Source organism: Ochlerotatus camptorhynchus, unplaced genomic scaffold, assembly GCF_037179485.1.
Source record: "Ochlerotatus camptorhynchus isolate MF236.1 unplaced genomic scaffold, CSIRO-AGI_Acam_v1.1 ptg000394l, whole genome shotgun sequence".
NCBI classification, from domain to species: domain Eukaryota; kingdom Metazoa; phylum Arthropoda; class Insecta; order Diptera; family Culicidae; genus Ochlerotatus; species Ochlerotatus camptorhynchus.
In genome coordinates, this window is record NW_027040881.1 from 39,809 (window position 1) to 62,889 (window position 23,081).

The 23,081-nt window shown below is 39.4% G+C and overlaps 1 protein-coding gene across 2 annotated transcripts; it reads right to left on the reverse strand.

Annotated features, from left to right (window-relative positions):
- Window positions 1-1,132: 1,132 nt before the first annotated feature.
- Window positions 1,133-21,483, reverse strand: Arp2 (Actin-related protein 2). 2 transcript variants are annotated; one of them, XM_065233273.1, is made up of 6 exons: window positions 21,211-21,483; window positions 20,886-20,996; window positions 20,705-20,719; window positions 2,661-3,236; window positions 1,795-2,128; window positions 1,133-1,731 (listed from the first exon to the last, which is right to left on the reverse strand). In XM_065233273.1, the coding sequence occupies exons 1-6, from the start codon at window positions 21,256-21,258 to the stop codon at window positions 1,613-1,615; spliced, it is 1,203 nt and encodes a 400-aa protein (XP_065089345.1). In that variant the 5' UTR covers window positions 21,259-21,483; the 3' UTR covers window positions 1,133-1,612. The 2 variants fall into 2 exon arrangements, with proteins under 2 accessions (XP_065089345.1, XP_065089346.1); XM_065233274.1 differs by lacking the exon at window positions 20,705-20,719 and having other exon boundaries at window positions 1,134-1,731; window positions 21,211-21,480.
- Between the last annotated feature and the right edge of the window lie 1,598 nt (window positions 21,484-23,081).

Sequence of the window (23,081 nt, forward strand, 5' to 3'; positions counted from 1 at the left end):
GATTTATGTTGTAGCTAATGAACTAACGCATCGGAACAAACTTATTATTGATTTGTGTACGGTGAAATCATTGATATTATTGATCTTTTCTGATCGATAGAACGGAAATGGGCAATTACGACGAAGTAGCGCTCTACCCTATATGGATGAATTATCTATTATTGAATAACTATTATTTACGATTATTACATGAAAGAAATAAAATATAAACTACAAACAAAACGTGACTACATAAATCTCAAAAAGACATTCTCACAAATGTATTTCACGCAACCATGAATCTCAAAACCATTAGACACTATAATGATAGTTTGCACATGTTAGACACAAGAAGAGGCCAAAAGGCAAGCGTCTGACACACAAAACCTGTCAAATGTACTTGCAGATAGTCACAATCAACGATTCTATGAATCGCGAGCGCTCACGAATCATAAAATCGCTAATTGTGACACTCTGAAAGCGAAATTGACAGATTTTATGAGTCAAACACCCGCCCTTCAATCTCTTTCCGTATCCAACAAACACAAATCTCCATTACAACATCTAACGAATTCAAAACTCCGAAAATCACTCATCTATAGCAAGTGCGTGGAAGCAACCCTGCATGCAACCATTCTTCATGGTATACTTTTTCTGCCTATCTTTCTATTAGGCCTGTGGACATGTGCTATGCCTTGTTCAGACTGCAGAGTTATAACATGTTATAGCGCTATCTTGATGGTGGTTTCTGTGTTGCAATTATTTGACAACCGTTATAACATGTTATATTATTACTTTATTGGTGAGAAGTTTCTAATAAGCCCTCTCTCCCTAATATGCAATATAATCAGAATTGCTCAGTCTTGCATGAAGCAGCCGATTAATTCTATTCGAGGTTCTATTAACAACCAAGAATTAATTGTTTAAAGCATACTGAAGCATTAAGAAGGTGATATGTGTCACTATAGGAAATCATCATCGTTAAAAATATAAAGAAATTAAACATAACCCTTTGCTTCAGTACCGTCAACCTCCATGTCCATGGGGAGGGGAATAGACATGCCTATTGATGATGATGATTTTTGTAATGGTGCAGTCTTCTAACAGGATGAATTTCTTTTCCACTCATTCGACAGACAACATCCTGTTGGTGTATAGCGAAAAAATAATTTTATATGCAATTATCTTCGGAAATACATTATAAAAATCTAACTTTAATGGAAACCATATAAACGATAGTAAAATGATTTACAATTTATAATAAAAACTGTGCTGATGTTTACACTGAATTTGCAGCCTTTGACTAAATCTAAGCCTACATTTAATTAAACGCTCAAACGCAACGTACACAACAAGAAGAGTTCGCCATGTTAGTTTTTGTTTGTTTTAAACACTTTATAATGCATTCATTTCGCTCCTCGAGCTCCGGTATTTAATTTTGATAAAATGCATTTATACATTTTCGATACTATTGAAAACTGCCCGTTCAAATTATGCGTTAATCTTCTGAGCAGGAAATGCAATTAGCTATAGAGTGTTACGATTTCATTAGGTAAAACAAAGCCAACTGGCTTGTAATAGCAGTCGAGTGAGAGAGTAAAATGAAGCATTTTAACATATGGTTTTTTTTGGCCTAATTACTCGTCCGCGCACTGAGCTTCTTTAGTACGTTCAATCCTTGTTCTTGATACTCGGCTTTGGACATCCAGAATGCGTCTCGATCTTTTGTTACTTCGGCTAGCACGGCGCCACCTGTTGATCAATGCAAAAAGGTAAGAAATAGTATGGTAATTTGAAACATTTGTGTGCTCCCACCGATGAAGACCATATCTTTTCGCCTTGGAGGATCTTCAATACGAATCTTGAATTTGGATAGTTTTTCGCTGTCATTTTTGAGCACGCGCTCCAGGTAGAGCTGTTTGATTTCACGCTCCAAGCGACTAGGAAGTCCAGGATACATGGTAGAACCGCCGGACAGGACAATGTGTTTGTACAACTCCGAACGCATGTCGATGTCCGCTGCCTGGATTGTGGAGAATACTAGCTCGGCAATGCCTTGGCCTTCTACATTGATCAGATGAGGCTGGAAGAGAGCTTCTGGTGCCTCGAATCGTTCGCCGCCCACCTTAATGACACGACCATCTGGTAGCTGTAATGGAAAATTTTCTGTTACTGTCATTAACCGAAGACAACAAATCAAGAAGACTGGCAACTCTTCCATTTTCTCATACGAACGGTATGAGACAGGTACAATCGCGTCATCTGCCGCTCAAAGTTTAATGCTTCGAACGAATTTGATAGCAAAGATTACATCCTCAGAAGAAAGGTTTGTGTATTTGCTCATTTTTCTATGCGTTGCTTCCACCTTCACTCAAGCTCAGCGCTATTGTATCTGTCGCTTGGATTCTGGCAAAGTTGCCAGTCTTCTTGATAGGATGTCTTTGCATTAACCCTTGTTGAATGCGGTTAGAATTCTAAAACTGGTATGCCTTTTTTTCGTACTAGAGCTCTAATAATTAACGACAAGATAGGTTTGTATCATATTTTAGCTCCCTCGTCTGAACATAGCATGTACGATAACCAGAAAGCGAGCGTTACTGTTATAAAGTAGTTTTAGCATTAACAGCCCCAAGTAGGAGATTTGTATTCGCCAATACCGCGCCGTATGGTATACAACTTACCGTGTACGATTCTACAAGAACGGTCGTTTCCAATGCCAACCGTTGTTCCATTTCTATATCATATCCGATATAGCATAGTTTCTCCTTCATCATGCGAACAGTTTCAAAATCGGCGGAATGGTTGAACGCATATCCACGCAGCAGCAACAGTTTGATGAGATACCGCGTGATATCTCGACCTGCAATGTCCAGTCGTCGCGTAAGATGAGGCAGTGCAAATTCTTCGTAAACTGGACAAATATGCGTAACACCATCACCCGAGTCGATCACCACGCCACTGATCAGACCCTGGGCGTACAAGGTCAGCACGGCTTGAATGGCAATGTACGTCGAATCGAAGCCATACTTTTCGAACATCACTTCGATCATCTTTTCCCGATTCTTAGTGGGGTTCATCGGTGGTTCGGTGAGCAAGATTTTCGTATTAGTCGGATCTATGTTCATCTTCTTTGGTCCGAACGTGTAGTCCCACACGTGGCACATGTCCTCCCAATTGCGGACAACTCCATTCTCCATTGGATACGATACTTCTAGTAGAGACCGTAACTGCGAAGCTTCATCGCCTACCATAAGATCCTAAGAGTAGATTCGGTATAGTATTAGTGCCTACCATTACTTAACATATAAATCAACAGGAGCATTTGTAAGAAGTAGGAAAAAATTCAAAAAAATCAAGCGTATAAAAACAAAAAGGGAATTTATAATACATATGCATACAAAAGTGATATATTGCGCCTCGAATGAAAAGTTTCCCTGTCGTTTAATTAGCGAAGGAAAATTCACTACATCATTATAGATGACATGATATCGGGAACAGTTTCATTTCGGAATATGAAAAAAAAAATCAATTGTTTTTAGTTCAACGTCTACTCCTCATCATTAATAGCTTGAATTAAATGTTAAGTTTGTAAAAGCCTCCAAAAAAGATTTTTATTTTTCATTTGAAAAAATATAACGGGTTCTATAAAAAATGAGAATGATTTCAGTGCCGTCCAGCGCTCTTGTGAGAGCATCGTGACTAAGTTCCGTCGTACGGCTGACCAGGGCCCCTTCTCCAATACTCATTGACGTTTTTTTTAAAAGAATAAACATTATTTTTTATAATAAAAAATACTGAATTCGTTGAAATTTTTTTTTTTTATACTAGCTGTATGACTGAAAAAAATCTCATTTTTTATTGAACACCCGTTATACTAAATACCTACGGAGAAAGGAGTGAACAGCCACAGTACAACAATATATGCATACACTATTTGCACGGTTGTTACAGAAATCCTTATTTTTAATCTACAAAAAAAAACGTGACGTTTGTTCATCCGCGTCAGGAAGCCAAATTTGCGGACATAGAAAAAATAATGAATTAAAAACTCAAATACCCATACACACGTTTAGGTCGTACGTGTACGTAAATTTTAATGTTTAAATGTTTTCATGTTGACCTTGGATCTTTAAATTTGTTTTAAGCCTGAAATTAAAACAAATCTCTGTTTAACAAGCTTAATAGGTTTACGCAGAATCTCAAACAATATTCAAATCCGAGATTTAAAAAAATTTCATAAGAAACCAGAACTTTTAAAAGCCATGATTTATTTTTTTTTATTTTGTTTTATTGGGTATCAAGCTGGAGCTGCGTGACAGCTTAGTTTTCAAAACATGACCTATTTTTATAAATTTTGCTTCTATCTTTGACAATACAGCAACTTGGCAACTTGAACACTGGATTCCGTGTGTATTATTTCAATATAGTTATGGACAAAAAATGCTGTGACGTGTGAGCGTAGATACATCCGCGTAGTAAAGGGCGAACACGAAATTATTGCGACACATTCAACAGGGCATAACTTTTTTACCATTGGGTAAAAATCAACCAAATTTTGCACATTTTCTCATTGATGTGTATTGTGTACATGCTGTCAAACTCGAAGTCGTGTTTTTCGATTCAACGAAAATGGAGGTGAACCAACGCGAGTTAAGAGAACAAATTCTTTCCAAACACCTGGAATTTCCTGACCTGTCGCACCGGCAGTTGGGAAAAATGTTGAACATTCACCATTCAACCGTCTCCAGAGTGTTGAAGCGGTTCCAGGAGCGGTTGACGTTGGACCACGGCAAAGGAGCTGGAAGAAAACCGGGACCGGAGAACAAAAAGACGGAGGGAAAGGTGAAGCGGATGATTAAAGCAAATCCCAACGTCTCAAGCCGTGATTTGGCTAAAAAGATCGGCATGTCGCAGAGCTACGTCCAGAATGCAAAGAAGAGAGCTGGACTACATACATACAAGGTACAGAACTTCCCAAACCGCGATGAGCGGCAACAATCGACGGCTAAAACTCGGGCACGGAAGCACTACGAGAAGATGCTGACAAAATATGGCTGCTGTGTGATGGACGACGAAACGTATATAAAAGCCGATTTTAAGCAAATTCCGGGGTTGGAGTTTTTCACCGGCAAGAGCAAGTTCGATGTGGACGACAAATTTAAGAAGAAGAAAATGTCGAAGTTCGCCTCCAAATATCTCATTTGGCAGGCCATCTGCTCTTGCGGACTGAGGAGTGAGCCTTTCGTGACAAAGGGCACAGTAAATGGCGAGATACACATCTGAGTGCCTCGAGAAGCGCCTTTTGCCGTTCTTGCAGCAGCACGACGCAGCTCCGCTATTTTGGCCAGATTTGGCATCATGCCACTATTCTAAAAGTGTCCTGGAGTGGTATGAGGCCAATTCTGTCCATTTTGTTCCAAAGGACATGAATCCGCCAAACTGTCCGGAGCTGCGCCCGGTGGAGCAGTACTGGGCAATAATGAAGCGGGAACTTCGGAAGAGCAAGAAGACAGTCAAAGACGAGAAGGACATGTTAAGGAAATGGAAAAAAACTGAGAAACTGGTACCGGATGACACTGTAAAGACTTTGATGGAGGGCATCAAGCGAAAATGCGTTCAATTTTACACTCAAGGCTCCATCGATTAACTTTTCTTTTGATTTTTGAAGTAAATATATGTATAAAAGTAATAATATAATAATATAAGAGTCTAAACATTATAAGAAAATTGGCATGACATTTTCGGTGTCGCAATAATTTCGTGTTCGCCCTTTAAACCAATTGAATAAGTAAATCTGTTTCGAACGAAATATCTAAATTATTTAAGTTACGAAAACCACGCGAATTCCGAAAGCCGTGCGAGACAACCGAAACGAGAAAAAAAGGCTTATTATCATTTAAAGAGTGCCAAGAAAATAAATGTGATAGCCTGCGTGATAACCCTAATAAAAATGTTATGGTTAATTTGCTTAACGACGTGTTCGGGGTATCATCCAAACCATTTTTGGAATAGTTCGATCATTTTGGTTATCGTTCGCTTATGGTATTTTTTTTATTAGGGAATGTTTGCACCATTGAGCAATATAACAAAAAAAAAAACAAAAAAAAAAACGTTTTCGAGTTTTTTTTTATTTATTCAAATTTCTCAGAGTCTCAGAGTCTTAAACGGCCTCCACACGGTTCCGGAATGCACGGCAGGTAATGTAGTCTGGATCCATTTCTCTCCAGGTACGGGTCAATGTTTGTCTGAGGCTTGCTGTACTCGGGTGGCGTTTAGAACAGGCCTTGGCCTACATGACGCGCCATATTGAGTAATCCAGCGGATTAAGATCGGGGCTGGATGGCGGCCACATATCCTTCGCCCAGAACGGAAGATATTCCTGCAACCACTTCTGAGTGCGGTTCGAGGTGTGGCACGGAGCCTCATCTTGTTGAAATACAACATTTGGCTTCGGACCGTACTGTTCTTTGATCCACGGAAGAACATACTTACTTAAAATCCCGATGTAGACCTCTGTGTTGACCTTTTCGCCTTCTGGAATGAACACCGGGTCCATTTTTTTTGCCATCGGAAGCCACCAATCCAAATACCATAACGCTAGCAGGATGCTTGGTCAGATACACGTTCTTGTGCTCGTCGGCCACGTCTTTTACCGGAAGAGAACTAATATACCGGTCGGTTCTGGAATTTGATACGGGATCGACGGTAAACATGCTCTCGTCGGTGAACAGGATTACCGGATTTGTTCGCTTAAGGAAGTTCAAGATTTTCTTGCATCGTTCAACTCGTAGCTCCCGGATGCGATTGGTAATCATGTGAGTTTTTTTCCGTGCCCTCGACTTCGCCCCGAAATCTTCCTTTACGATCTTCCGTGCCGTAAAGTCACTGATCCCGTGTTCCTTTGCCATTTTCCTTATTGAACGCACTGGATTCACCCGAATTTTCCTTTTGATAGTAGCGATAACCCTCGGAACACGAGCTGACCTTGGACGACCTGTGGCCACCTTCGCGGATAGTTGTCCTTTCTTTTCTTGGTCTAAAACCCATTTGACGGTCCACCGGGACACTCCCACGGCGATTGAAATGTCTTTTTGCGACATTTGCGCGTGGGTCAAATCACGAATACGCTGCCACTTCGTCATGGTGCAACTGTCAAACTATGTAAATCATTTTCTTTTATATACAGCCTCTTACGGTATGAGCTCTCCGCTTTTTTTTTTTAACGCAACAAACAATATCACGCATACGGTATGTTTGCAAGTTGATTTTTTTTGGTTTACTCACCAGATTTTCTACTTATTTGAATATTGAGCATTGTTTCAAATTAGTTATTTTATCGCACGTATCAATCATTTCAAAAATTCGCGACCGTACCGAACAAATTCTAAACTAAAGGGTGTCCACGATGAAATTGCCACACACAAAATTGATTCGCAAAATTCGAGTTTTCATCCGATTGCCATCAAATTTTCAGGGATTGAGAAATAACTATTAAACTTCATTTTACCATTTAACTCGTATTTTATTTACAGTCCATACGCAAATGCCCGCACCTTGGCCTTAACCCCGGCCATAAGATTCTGCACAACCTGTGAATCAACCGTTTTTTGCATGTAAACCCATACTTTCTTCAGTTCCTCGACTGTCTTCACTACCTTAGGTCGTTTAAGAAGGTGCTGATTCATAATCGCCCAGTACTTCTCGATGGGGCGGAGCTCCGGAGTGTTGGGAGGGTTGAACATTTTCGGCACGAAATTGACCTTATTGTCCGCATACCACTTCAGCACGTCCTTGGAGTAGTGGCATGAGGCCAAATCCGGCCAGAAGATTGTTGGGACGTTGTGGGCCTTCAGGAGAGGAAGCAGCCGCTTCTGGAGGCACTCTTTTATGTACACCTGTCCGTTCATCGTGTCCTGGGTCACGAAAGGTGCACTCCGCTTCCCGCACGTGCAGATGGCTTGCCCAACCAGGAATTTCTTCGCAAATTTGGACATCTTCTGAGTGCGGATATGCTCCGGAACGCTGAACTTATCCTTGGCCGTGAAAAACAGGTTGCCGGGGATCTGTTTGAAGTCGGCCTTCACATATCTTTCGTCGTCCATGATGCAGCATTCAACTTTCGTCAGCATGTTGAGGTACAACTTCGTGGCACGGGTTTTGGCGGACTTGTTCTGCTTCTCGTCGCGATTAGGGGCCTTTTGTACCTTGAACGTTCGAAGCCCAGCCTTAGTTTTGGCCTTCTGGACAAAACTTCGGCTTAGGTGCAGCTTCTTAGCCACATCCCTAACGGAGGCGTTCGGATTTCGGTTGAAGGCCCCAACTACGCGGTTGTGATTTTTGGTGTTGTACGGAATACTTTTTCCTTCACTTCTGGGCTTCCGATCGGTGGTCAACCGTTCCTCGAACCGCTTAATCACTCGCGACACCGTGGAATTCGCGATTCTCAACGTTTTAGCGATGGAACGATGCGAGAAGATTTTATCACGCACGAGCTGTTCTTTCGACTCTATTTCCGCGAGTTTTGATCACAGGACTTTAAAACTTGCAGGATGTAAATAATGCACTATGAACTAAATCCACCCAAATTTTCATTAAATTCTACCCAACGGTTAAAAAGTTAGAGCAATTTCATAGTGTGGCAATTTCATCGTGGACACCCTTTACATAAGCTCAAAAAACTTTTGGCAGGCTCTACCGAATTGCGAATCACTTCTGCGTAAGCTCCGTGGACGTAGGCGCGTTGATTCCGACAGCCGCGAAAATTTCAACATTCATCAATACCACATAAGGAAAGATCGATTTTACAGTCACGTAGGATTTAGTTCATATATTAACATTGACTGCTGTTTACAAATATAAGTACTTGAACACTAAGAAATAAGTTAACTCAAATGCTTTAACCGCATATATCAGAGATTTCGCGTATATAGTAATCGAGTACAATAAACTCAGGGGAAAACAATACCTACAAAAAATTAAAAGTTATTAACTGTCACATACCTCTACTTTTACTAATTTCCTAAACTATTCCTCTCCTTGTTAATCTGCTTAATGCTATTGGTCTGCTTGCATTTTCTTATTGAAGTTCAAGACTAAATAGGAAGATTTATTCTACAACTTTAGAGTTGCCTCCCTAAGCGGACCCCGCAACCTAATTATTTTGTTAATCTACTTAATGTTATTAGACTTTCGGAAGTTTCTTATTGAAGTTCATTTGATGATTATGATATCTCATTAGTCTAATTTAATAAATTATTGAAATCTTTAATTCACCTAATCAATCATAACCCATGCTACCTCCACTTGTGCTTGTAATCTAAAATTAAACGTGTTTCAAGTACTTTTGATTTTGACCTATACCTATTTATTATATCTTAGTTCGACCCAGGTGACACCTTCAAGTGACTAAAATGCTTCACTTTGAAGTTAGTTTCCTAGCTGATTTTTAAATTATATAGGGTATATGCTCCAACTATGCTCACACGCTTCCACTATGTCGTACCACAAAAATACGTATGAGTATGTCACAATAGAAGCACGCCACAGAGGAAATCCCGAGCCATAGTTCAAACGCTTATCCCAAATCAAAATGAAGCACATATAAGATTAGTTACAATACCATGTACAAAAATGGTGTTTAACATTGGACTATTAAAAGCCTTGATTTTTTAAAACTCTTATCGTTGAGAAAATAGAAAGAATTTGCAACAATCATGCATGTAGTAGGTACGGATATTCTACACGCAGAAAAATGGATTTTTGTTTCAGGGCCTAATGTATTTTGTTATTGATTCAAACATATTGTATCACTATTTCAACAAAACATATTTTTGAATCAACAAAATGGTTTTTAGAATCAAAAACAGATTATTGACTCTAAAACCGGTTTGTTGATTCAAAAATATTTTTCTTTGAATTAACCGAATAATATATTTGAATCAATACCAAAAATACATTAGGCCCTGAGCCAAAAATATATCTATTTGAATTTAAAAATCATACAGAATTCTACAGAACTAATCCACTGATTTAACAACTCCACACCATTTACAACTAAAAGTGTAGGTTCATCTGGAACTCCTATTTATTGAGGCATATTTCGCATGCTTCAACGCTGTGACCATATCGTCGTCATTGGCGAAGATCATTAGGTCGTTCACATACACAGTCACAATAAGGATCTTGTCTACCTCGATCAAGAAGTAGACACACGTATCCAGTTTCGACCTGTGTAGACCGATGTTTCTCAACTCCGTGTCAAGCTTTGTGTTCCATACGCAGCTTGCTTGTTTAAGCCCGTACAGAGCTTACCTTACATTACCATCGACTGCAACAAAACCTTCTGGGCTCTGGCTGCTTTATGTAGATTTCTTCATTTGCTAGGCTCGAGTGTACCATCTTCCTTGATCTTGAGTTTGTACAACCGCTTCCAGTTCAAAGCCTTCCGCCCTGCCGGTAGCTCAGCGAGTTCCCACGTACGTTTATTGTCAAGGGATTTTATCTCTGCTTCCATCGCTTCCTGCCATTGATTGCTGTTTTCGCACCACACTGTTGGTCTTCTTGTTGTGGATGGAGCACTACTTCTGGCAGGTCATTGCCACTGTTCACACTCGCCGATGCTGCATCGCGTTTCTCGAATATCGGATTGAAGTCTGTCGCTGTAATACGGAACTGCAGTACTTCTGGTTCTGAACTTGCTGATTGCTTTTCTGCCTTCGTTCAGGAATATAGCATCGCGACTCACGAATAATTTCTGGTCCTTCGATTGTAGATTTGGTAACCTTTTGATCCACCTGCATACCCAGGTAAAATATCTTCATCCGATTCCGGGTCCCACTTCTTTCGTTATTCCTTTGGAATGCGGTTTATCACTGTCGGCTCAAACACGTGCATATTGGATAGATCCGGCTGCACTCCGCAAAATCGCTCTGCTGGAGTCACTTGGAGGCTCTTCGCAAGACACTACCGAACCTATTATCCGAACCATTGTGGAACGTGCTCGATGCCTTCTCTTCGATGCCGTGTTATATAAATCGTTTTGGGCGGAAGCAGTCGAAACAGCTTGCTACCTTTTCAATCGTTCGCCATGTTCTGACTGCTTCCTCTCAAAACGATCATAGAATCTTTTGTCCAGATGGGTAGCACTGAGCAGCTCGGCATTTATTTTGCTGAATCTCAGTGAAAAACTTGCTGAGATTCAGCTAACAAATGGGAATTTTGCCGAGTCCATGGTTACATGTTCCTACTAATATATCTCGAAATCAATTTTAACAGCATTGTTTTGGAAGTTTATTTTTTGACGTAGGACTACGTCTTTCGGGAAGATGAAATACCTTTATGAAAACCGACAGATGAAATTATGAAAGATTTTGAACGTTAATAACTTCTGCCCCTGGACCAATTTCAAAAAATTTATCATCAATCGATCAGAAACATTTCTACGCATCGATAACAATACTTTTGACTCTTGATTTTCAAATTGAAACTATTGAAAAAGTGGTAAATTTCAAGCATTGTCCAAAAGCTTCAAAGTATCTAACAAATCCACCAATTACGTACATGCATATGCTGCTTCCCCAACACAGTCATCAGAGAATGGTTCCTAAATGAAACAAGTCGAAGTGACATTCGCCTCCGATCTTCGGGCGTGTACGAATAGTGAGGATGCAATTGCGGAACATTTTGCTGCCAATTCAGAACCACACGCCCCCAACGACCACACAAAATACTCTCTGTTTTTTTCCTTGGATTTGTTTTCCGTGCTGAGCACCAATGCTACCCACACCTGGACCCTACCTATCGACCCATCAACTCATGAACCGGGGACCAACGGCTTTACTTCCCTTCCGAAGGAAGGCGTGATCAGAGATGTTATGCCTCAGAACATCCCATCCCATCATGACCGTATGTAGTCAATGGGGAACGAGAAAATATGGTACCGGCAGAGCTGGTTGTCTATATAACAGGTTGCTAAGTACGCTTTTGGCTTACTTTCGATTCACCCGTTCAACGACAAACATCAAGCAACAATGACTGGTCGTGGCAAGGGAGACAAAGCTCTTGGAAAAGAAGGCGCCAAGCGTCATCGGAAGGTTCTGCGTGTTAACATCCAGGGTAATACCAAGCCTGCCATGCGTCGTCTGGCTCGACGTGGTGGTGTCAAGCGTATTTCCGGTGAAGCCTGAGGTGTACTGAAGGTGTTCCTAGAAAAATCCGTGATGCCGTCAACTACACTGAACACGCCAAGCGCAAAACCGTCACGGCCATGGATGTCGCCTACACTCTGAAGCGACAGGGACGCACTCTGTACGGTTTCGGGGGTTAAAACTTATCACCAACGTTAAAAAACGGCCCTTTTCATGGCCACTAAGTTCATTTCCGAAAAGAGTTAGAATAGAATTTATATAGAGTACCCAACAAACAATTCAAAGTCACAAATAAGCATACACATTGAATAAATGCTGTATAACAGTGTACAATGCTGAATAAAACAGGATGTCGAATTATGTGCTGAAAAAAAGCTCATTGAGATCGATAGATGCTCCTTTATGCCGCCGTTTGCTCTGATATGATTATTTTCATTATTAAAAGCTTTATAAATGTTGACTGTCTTCCTGATTCAGAACCAAAAGTTTGATCTAATAACAAACTGAATAAGTATAATATGCACATACATTGTCGCTTTAATTCGACTGTTTTCAATTGATTTAATAAAATGCTTTATTAGACGTCTTATAAATGCTTTATAGCTCCATTATTAGATTTCATTGCATTGCTTTACAATATTGCTGTAATAGTAACAGTCTGCAAAATAGCTCTTATACCACTATGCGAAAATGTTTTAATTTCATGCTTTGTAAACGGCATATTCATTCATTATTCCACAACACTGCTTTAGACTAACTACAAAACGAAATTGGTAGCATAGTGGTTACCCTTTCCGCTTTCCAAGTAGAAGGTCGCGAGTTCAATCCCAACAACCTCAACCCTTTTTTTTTATTTATTTTCTACGCCTAATTAATTTACATCATAATCATAGATCGTATCACTCACAATAACCAATTCATATATATTTATCGAAAAGAATAGCATCCTTTCCATCGAAAATAGAGAGATGGAGAGGTAACGTTGGTCTCATGTTATACAACTATGAATTAATTAATCATTCTCACATCTCCTTGCATTAGCTAGTTGGGAGTGCTGATTGGTTTTCAAATTCAAGCTTTTATTACTTATTTAACTGCCCATATTATGTATCCTAGGATATCACAAATGGCAAGGCAAGCGGCTGATGATCGGAAGGTCATGGTTCGAATCCTATCTTAACGACATGTGTGTATGTATGTATGTAATAAATTTTCTAGGATCTATGTGGTGGGTGCGCGTGCTTTGACAGAAATAATGACACAACAATCACTAACAAGAACAACCCTGCTCTGTTTCCGTTCTCATTTTCGGATTAATTATCCCGTAGTTGGATAATCGTTTAATAAATAATAATGTCTAATTAAACATTATTTCACATGAGAATCAAGCGTCGATATACACCATTATACCATTGCTGTTTAAGGAAGTAAATAATGTCTAATAAACGCTGAATAATCAAAATTTTGATCGAATACTTTTTTACAACTTTTGTAAGCCGAATAAAAGCTTCTTGACATACCTTATTCAACACCAAAGTTTTCGATGTTGTGGTTGAATAAATTCTCCAGATTTGTGTGAACAAAGCCTGAACAGAAGTTATCATTAAAAATAGTACAAGTATTATTAAGCACGAAGTGGAATAAAATCGTCAAGAAGTCGTTTCTTCAATAGGCAATTCGACAGTGAGCATTCATAAGGGCGTATACGCGATGATCGATTCTCTTCATCGATTTTCTCTTTTGTTAATAACTCGCTAGATTTAACGTTTGTCGGTGCGTTTGCTGTTGCTTTTGATAGTCAATGCAACCTGTTACAACTCTACATTGAACAAATTCTACAAAATTGTTTCGCTTAGCTGTAGCAATGCAAAGAGAAAATCGATGAAGAGAATCGATCATCGCTTATACGCCCTTATGCATGCTCACTGTCGAATTGTTTGTTGGGTAACCCATGATTCACCCATTCAATTTGTCACTAAATACATCAAAATGATACAAAAATCAAATAATTTGTTAGGGAAATAAATTATGTTCTATTTGTAGTCTTATAGGTGGGTTAAATTTATTCCGTTTCACTTTCATAATCTGAGAAACCCTCATCGTTGCATTCTCCTGCTGCGCGACATCTTTGAAATCGTCCGAACCGTTAAAGTACATAGAGTATAGACTTAAGGGGGGAGTACACTTTGATTTTTCAAAAAAATGCATTTTTTTGGCTTAAAATGTTCCTTGGGATGTATACTTTAATTTAGAAAAGACTCCAAGTCCGCCATAATATTCCTTACCGCTTTACGAAGCGATTTTCTAAAACATGTACCGGCGCACTGAGAGAGCAATTTTATCTTTAAACGCGTTTATCTCGAAACAGGGTTTTTCAAACTGGCGTGGGAAATAACTCTAACCAGTTATCATCAAATTTGGATATCGCCTAGGTTTTCTTGTTCAGAATTAAATTCTGCTTAGAAATACGTATCCACATTTTCGATTTTGTCAAAAATGGAGTTTTAATCCACGATTTTGTAAGCATTTTTAGGGTGAAAAAATTGACTTTTTTCTAAGGCCACAACTTTTGAAAAAATTAATTAAAAAAAAAATCGGAATACGTATTTCTAACCCAAATTTCATTACTGATCAGGATTTTTATTCGATTTATGTTCCAGGATCACATGGAAAGGAGTATTTTCCCACGCCGTTTTCCGACTTCCGAGCGAGGACGCCCGTGCGACCTGTTGCACCGGCCACGGGGAGACGCCAATCGAGTTCAAAAAAATACAAATTGTAGTTCGAAGGATGACTAATAAATGGGTTATAACATATTTGCCCTCCCTGAGTGTTTTATTGCTTAAAAAATTAACGAAAATGCCTTACTTTTTAGACGTTCAAAGTGTACTACCCCCTTAAAGAACAGAGAGTACAAAAGGAGAGGAGCCAGTGTCGTGACTTGATAGCAAACTACTCATGATGGGAGGAGTCTGTGTACTTTACTGGGGTGTTAAAAAGAAAGGCAATCAAAATTTTATTTGTTACAAGCATGAGGCATGTAACAAAAAGTGTGTTGGTGAGTTCTTTGGCGTGAAAGTTCCCGAAAAGTTCAGTATTTTGCTATAAGCAAATGCAATTTATTGACAGATTTGGGTAAATTTTGACCTGTTTCATGCTACTTGAAGGTATGCTGGTCACAAATGCCGTGCCTAACAGATTTCCTGCGCAAGTGATATGTATAAACGCGAATAACCATGAGGTCCAGTGATTATAACAAAGCTTACCATAAAGAAACCATCTCAGTTCAGGGCCACTACAACTTTCTACAAAAGAGTGGAGTTATGAAATTCACTTAATTCCAAAATAATATCCGAAACAACAATAAAGAAAATCGAACAAAAATTTCGTAGTCCTACGTCAACAAAGCGGTCGTGTCTTGTACACCACCTTCCAACTTTTATTTTTCCCACAGTCTTGTGATAATAACCTTCAAGCTAGTGCAAAAATATGCTCAATATATTTATGAAAAATTATTTTACTAACGATGTGAACTAGATTTTTCTCTACAGTTACCGGTGAATAGGCACCAATTTTTTATATTTATGGTAACATATTGGTCGATCGGCATACAAATAGAAATTATATATTTTCAATCGTTCTTTAGATTGTGGACAAACAAATGTTCCTTATTTAAGTAGTATTCAAAACCACAAAACGAAACTCAAGAATACCTTTTTATTTTTTCTTGGGAATGGAATAGACCAAGGAAGGGAATGGTTTTCTGGAATATGATATATTCTGTGGAGTGGTACATTCAATCTCCTTCGTGGTTTATGAATAGCCCCTAAACGCTTTTTTCAGGTGCTATATAAAAAGTCTTTGCTTATTAATTTTTGTTTGAGGTGGTGGCCACGATTCGCGACCAATTCAAAAGAATCTTATTATTTATTATTATTTCTTGCGTGAGTCGCATCGCGTGTCGCGTCTACCCTGGCCGCGGCCTTATGTGGTATTTACATCTGTGCGGAATTGCTAGCGCTAGTGTACCAGTTGCTCCTGAAATCTCATGCTGGTAGACGCTGGTGCCCTATTTACATTATGCTGGTGAGCTTTTTTGCTAGCACAAGTGTAAACACCCCATTAAGGGTAAGATTGTACCACGGGTCTTCTACTTGATTTTTTATTGGTAACATCAACAGGCTGGTTTTAAAAAGCAAACTATCATTGGAATTGCATTGAATCCGTTGATTTTGACAAACAAATAAATTAATAAATGTACTATATTTCCGCTCTTCGCATGTCCGGGAGTGCAGTTTCGAACCTCTTCGGATACGGTTGTGTTTTAAGTTTGCTCTCTGTTTTGTGCGTGCGTTCGCTTTCATAGTTTTTCGGCTGCATTTGCCGGATTAGAGCTGGCACTCTGCCTCCCGGACGGTTATACGTGTGTGATTGGTGGTTTTCTCGCTTTCCGGGAAGTTTTAAGTGGACCTTACACGATTGCTTTTATTGACAATAATTGTATTGTCAATACATTCTATATTGACGTCAATACATTCTATATTGACGTCAATACATCGGTATTAACAATATTTCTGTGTTCACATCATCAATATTATTGTCAATAATTCCCCTTCGCTTCAACATATTCAATCGTGTGGGGTTCGCTTTAGAATCGTGAAAGAAAACGTGGTTCATCATGTTTGCAAGCATCAGACGAGATGTCGCTATCTACGTTGTTTGATTTATTTTCTCCCGGACCAGAAATTTGTGGCATTGCGAGTGATAATTTTTAATTTCAGTTTATTTACACGCTGTAAGATGCGTGAAAGAGCTCGGCACGGTCGGAGTTGATGTTGGTTCGCTCGCAACTATTTTTGCAAAAAAATTAAGTGTTTCGACCGAAATTGATACCGAAAGTGTATCAAAAGTGCTTCTGAACGTGTTTCGCAGTTGGGTGTGGTGAAACTCGTGCATTCCCGATTGATTTTCCCTGGAAATTTCTGTATCACAAAATTGCTCACGGAGTTCTTTTTTTTGCCGTTCAAAGACGGGTTTGCTTTCGCGAGAGTGACGTTTATTGGATCCGTTTCTTTGCACGGGTGTGTTTTTCTGTAGCCGGCGCTGGTGGTGTAGTGGTAAGCGTGACTGCTTTATCAACCCAATGGGTCTGGGTTCAATCCCAGCCGAGGTCGGTGGGATTTTTCTAAGGCATAAAAATGTCTCGTCACGTCTTCCTGCGGAAGGGAAGTAAAGCCGTTGGTCCCGACCCATGTTGAATGGGTGCGATATCCTACACAGGTGTGGAAGTTGCTTTCGTGCACATTTGATTACCGTCAATGGATGGCAATCGATGTCCGTCGGTGATTGGCACTAGATTGCGGGACAAAGACCGACGTTAAATAAAGGAAAGAAAAAGAAGAAGTGTTTTGTAACCAGCGGTGTGTAATAGTACGTTCAGACTACAGAGTTATAACATGTTATAGCACTATCTTGATGGTGGTTTCTGTGTTGCAATTATTTGACAACCGTTATAACATGTTATAACTCTCCAGTCTGGACAGCGTTTAAAACGCTGTCCAGACTGGAGAGTTATAACATGTTATAACGGTTGTCAAATAATTGCAACACAGAAACCACCATCAAGAAAGCGCTATAACATGTTATAACTCTGTAGTCTGTGTTGCAATTATTTGACAACCGTTATAACATGTTATAACTCTCCAGTCTGGACAGCGTTTAAGTGTGCTTGTGATTTTCATTGCCTATCGGGAGGCCGGTTCACCGTGTTCTGATATCTCGCTTCCGGCGTGTAGTTCTATCGAGAGTCTCGTCACCGTGTCCGGTTGGTAAATTAGCCGGGGAAAGTGCTTATAATGTGTCCGTTGCGAGTTTTGGTGGCGATTCGGAGGCTGACGTTACCGTTAATCAGCGAGTTTACGGCTTGCAAAAGTGCTCGTCTGCTGGTCTCTAGCCAGTGTCGGAGTTTGTGAGCAAACTGAAGGATGCCTCGCTGGATACGCCCAAGACTGGACGGGCGGTAGCTGGTGGCCGTGAACGGTTCCTGGGGAAAGCACTAGACGCGAAACTCCTCCCATATAACCATGGTAATGCAAGAAAATTTGTTTTCGTTGAAGGAAGTATCACAACAAAGGTAATTGCTATTAGATATTTTTGCAAACAGTGGCAGATAGCACACATGAAGCTCAAGTGGAGGTGCCGGGCAAAGGTGTTATATCCTAGACAAATGGTAAGTCACAAATTCGCTGTTGTCGTCGTCGTAGTCGCCGTATGCAGTACCGTTAGTATATTTAAAATTAACCATCTACCGCTGAAATTATATGAATTATCGCGTATTTATGTTGTTCATTACATACCAAGTTAAGTTCGAGAAAGGTATTTCTTTTGAATAGCTTGTTTAACCAGAGCTTAAACAATCGTCACGTCGGTCATAGCTTGTTATGATTGCCTGAACAATGCGTAAAGAGCAAATTGAAACATTGAACGTCGCGTGAAAGTGGAACTCAATGAAGGCCTAAGTACTCTTTGGTAGCTTTTAGTTTTCGGATTTGAAAGATCGTCGGTTGCAATGGCTTGCTTACTGAGCAGAAAAATGCCGCCCTAGGTGGTCCTTTCATATTAAACATGTATGGTAAGTTCGCTTGTTTATCGTGTATTTTGTAAAACTTTTCGCTGTCATAGGTACCGGGTTTAAATAGTTATAACAACTTGAGTAACGGCATAATGTGATATGAGGGGCTCGGTGGCCTTAGAGCAACCGTTTTTGCTTACTGAGAGCAGAACATCATCAGTCTAATCTCAAGCCCATTCACATCCAAGATTCGTCAATCGTTTTATTTATTAACATAACTACATGGTAATAACAGCAACTCGATGCTCGTCTGCCTAGTGGCAAACGTTTTGCTTACTGAGCAGAAGACTGGGTTCACTCCCAAGCTCCTTCGCGTTATATGACCGTTAGGACATCAATTCAGTTTATCGTTTACCAAAACGAACCCTGCTCACAAACCCAACCCTATAACCCAATATCCCAGTGATTCCTCGTGGAAGTGCAGAGGTATTCTCGGCTTCCATCAAAGCGTGTGTCACGTCAACACATTGTGAACCCTTCCTTTCTTGACCTGTGTTTGGGCGCGACCGACGCTGGTATTGCCTAGTTTGAGATCACCAGTTTTTACACATTGAGGATGATTGCTAGTCCCAAACATCGTCTATTGGTTCTCTGTGTAATTACAGCTGGTTTTACAATAACAGAGTAGCAACTTCCACTCTTCGCATGTCCGCTCCTAGCGAAAATCAGCAAGCCGATAAAATTGCGTTTTAAGTTTGCTTCGTACCATTGTTTGTTTTGTGATGGGACAACCAATTGACTGTCTTTCCAAACTTTTTCAGAACAAAGTTGTTGGGTTCATCCAGTATTATGTAAAAACGGGTAATTAGCTACCATTTGCATTGAAAAACTCGGTTTTGACAAAAACGACTATGAGACCGACATGCGAAGAGCGGCAGTATAGCCTATCCATCTTGCCCCACATTCAGCTAACAACATTTGGTACGCATCGTAAACAAATACACTATCTTAAAACTATCAGGGTCCATTGGAGTGTGATGGAAGTTTACGAATTTACGAGGGTGTATATGTTTACGATGCGCTTTGTGAATACACCTACTGTAATTATCAAGTGTAGACACGGATGAACCGGTAGGGAAAGAAACTCTGTATTAGTGTTATGCATACAATTGCTTTTTAGTAAATTACCATCAACGGTACCTATCCATTCCGGTCAACTCAATCTAGCGGAAAGCAACAATTCTGGATTCACGGATAAAATGGGACATACGTGTTGTTCAAGTAATACATACAGGCAGCGTAGTAGTGGCTTCAACATCCTTATTGTTACATGGCAATAACACACCGAAGAATGCAATAGCAAAGTAGTTACGACAAGGCACATTTAGAGTAGGGTTATCGAATTTGAAATCAAGTTAGGTTTCAAATTTCAGATGGTCGATGGAAGTGATTTACCAAGATCATTGGATTAGTTAGATTAGATTGTTATGTTGTGGCATGATAAATGAGAAAAAGGGAAAATAAAAAAAATAACACAGAGATTGAGTGTCACAAGTTATGCAGCGCAATAAAGGTGCTTTACGAAAGCTAATAGTACTGTTTTGTTCAAGCAAAAGTCAATTGTTTAATAGAACAAGAGTTGACATTCTGTTGAACGGATGCACTGCTAGGAATGGTCTAGCTAGAAACTTTTCAGAATTTATACTGCCGTTATACGCATAACTGTCCCATGTGATATGCAATCCTTATACATCATGGGACTCTTATGCGTATAACGGCAGTATACAGCTGTGCAAATACCCAATGATGATTTTGATGTTCGATGGAATGTGTTAAATACAGAAATACAAGTTAGTAAACAATCTTCAAATCGTAAAAATCAAACAAAAGAAAAATAAGAAAATCAACGTAGGTAAACAAACAGAAACATTCTAGAGAACACTCTAGCGCATAAAAACCTGCTCCTGCTTGGATCCGTAACAACAAAAGGGATACCAAAACGACTTACATCAACATGTAAATCCTGTAAAAGTTAAATTGTTCTGTATCAGTATCAAACTCCTACACTCTCTAGCAAATTCATGATAAATAATGTTCCATGTTGAAAGAAAATACTTTCCAAATGATGAATAAATGGTGTAAATGAGAGTGGGTATTTTACCACCCAAAAATAAACTAGATCTGCTTACCTTCACTTCGATGTCACCGATTTTGTTCACCGCACGGATGATGGGTCTGCCGACCATCGATGGGAAAATATGCGCTGGGAAGTTGCTGCCCGCGTACCCACATTTGACAAACTAAAAAAAAGAAGTGATTAAACAACATTCGCCATATTTTGTCACAAATGATCTTTATTTAAGAAGAGGTCTCCCATGGACATTTTTGCCAAGATCCTATTTTTCGAAATTCAAGTAGGTATAAGTGACCAGTACGCGTTTAAAAAATATGTGCTTAAAACCGCGAACGTGTAACAGGGAGTGGTCTCTCTTATCAAACGAAAAATAAACTCACCCCGGTTCCATTATCGCAAACAATTACATTTCTGCCTTTGCTATCCATTGCTTCTCTATCTTTTTCGCTCGCTAAGCTTTTCGTACCCGAGAGAAAACTCTTCACTATAAAAACACTTTGGTGGCCGAAAATCACTGATTTTTTCACGTCACGAACTGTCCTTGCTCCCGGCGATCACTGTTATCGGCTACAAATACAATTTTTAGGCTATTTTTTACAAATTTCACCTAAAGTTTTAATCTATCGCTAGGAGTTTGATGGAATGACTAATATATGTGACAGATTTGGCGAAACGACTGGTGAGTGGTGATTTCCAGAGAGGGTGTAGCGGATTATTTTTTGGATATATGATACACGCTATTTCGAAACTACCCAAAGTTGGGTAGCATCCACCCAAATCCAGTTTTGACGGATTTGGGTGGAAGACGCTCGTTCAAGAATACTCTAAATTGAGTGGAAAACCACTCAATTTCATTAAAACTGGATATACCCCAATTTGAGTAACTTATGCAGAACTCAATTTTGAGTTAAACCAGGCGTATATTTATGTTCGAGTAATTTATACTCATTTCCATTAGATAAAAAATGTAGTAAAATGGGTGAAAAATAAGCAAATATGTAAAAATAATTTCTTTTTTCTTTTTGTGATTGTGAAGCAAAAACGAAAAACATTATGTTAAATTAAAAAGAATCAAGTGACTTTATTTCATTCCATGCTCATGTAAGTAATGTGATATAGGTAACAGGTCACAGAAAAAATCATCTCATTCTCGATCTTCAGTATGTGCTGCTTCTTTTAATGAGGCGGCGAGTCTGTTGACCATCGTTCTTGTGCTGTGATTCAGTGTCTTGTAGAGAACGATTGCCAGGAAATCGATCAACATAATAAGTCCAGTAGGAACTTTATTTCCGAAGACCGGAAAATGTTTTAACAAAAAATCGATGCCGTAAATGGACGATTTCGCTTCCACGTAAACTTGGTTGCTAATCACGAAGTAAAGCTTTCCAGCACTCATAGGATTGGCAATGCATACGATATGCGGGTGGGGAACACTATTGAGTGAGGACATGTGATCCATCAATGCGTTTTCTGAAGGCCGTCATTTAGATCATTAAATTTCACAAATGCAATGAATATCTGAATGTTTCTTACCGCTACCCAATAGACCAAAGGATGAATCGCTCGTTCCTCGTCCATCGACGGATTCAATTTTACTTTTCGGTGGTTTCCAACACTGAAACAAATCGACATGTACCGTTTATTGGATCCATCTTATAACATAGCAATGTCAGGAGATTTATTCATTCTATGTGATGATTGATAGATTCCAATGGATTATCACTTAAAAACTATGACTGCGATATGGAATGATTTCTATCGTAATTTCACATACTTAGTACTTGATAATACCACAAACGAAGTGACAGACGACTAACTGGTGAAGAAATCCATTAAAATAATGTGGTTCACTGTAATAGAATTTTCTTGGAAGCTTGTGCCATCATCCACCAGATGGGTTAGCTTTTTTGTTTTGATTTGAACAAAGTTGATTTTGTGTACAATGATTCTTTGACAGTGTGCAAAGAGTGCGTATCATTTTGTCATTTTTTTATGCATTTCAGTTTTGAGTAGAGTGAAAGAGATAGAACCAAAATATTCTAGTACATTTGGTGAAAATGCTAGTTCAATCCAATAGTAGCAACAATCAATACGAAACTAACGATTTTAAATTGGCTCACCACTTTAGTAGCCTATTGGTCCCAAGCAAACGATTAACGTACCCTATTCTAGTTGAAATTCTATTACTACACTATGTTTGTTTTGATTCGCTATGAAAGTTTGACAGATAACATCAGGGGTGTGTGGATTC

What these genes read in the sequence shown, in the direction of transcription:
- Arp2 (XM_065233273.1), bottom strand. Translation starts at nt 21,258, where the DNA reads ATGGATAGCAAAGGCAGAAATGTAATTGTTTGCGATAATGGAACCGGG. An exon ending in TTCTTGTAGAATCGTACACG is followed by an intron (nt 2,129 to 2,660) that starts GTAAGTTGTATA and finishes TTTCCATTACAG; the next exon opens with CTACCAGATGGTCGTGTCAT. An exon ending in AAAAGATATGGTCTTCATCG is followed by an intron (nt 1,732 to 1,794) that starts GTGGGAGCACAC and finishes ATTGATCAACAG; the next exon opens with GTGGCGCCGTGCTAGCCGAA.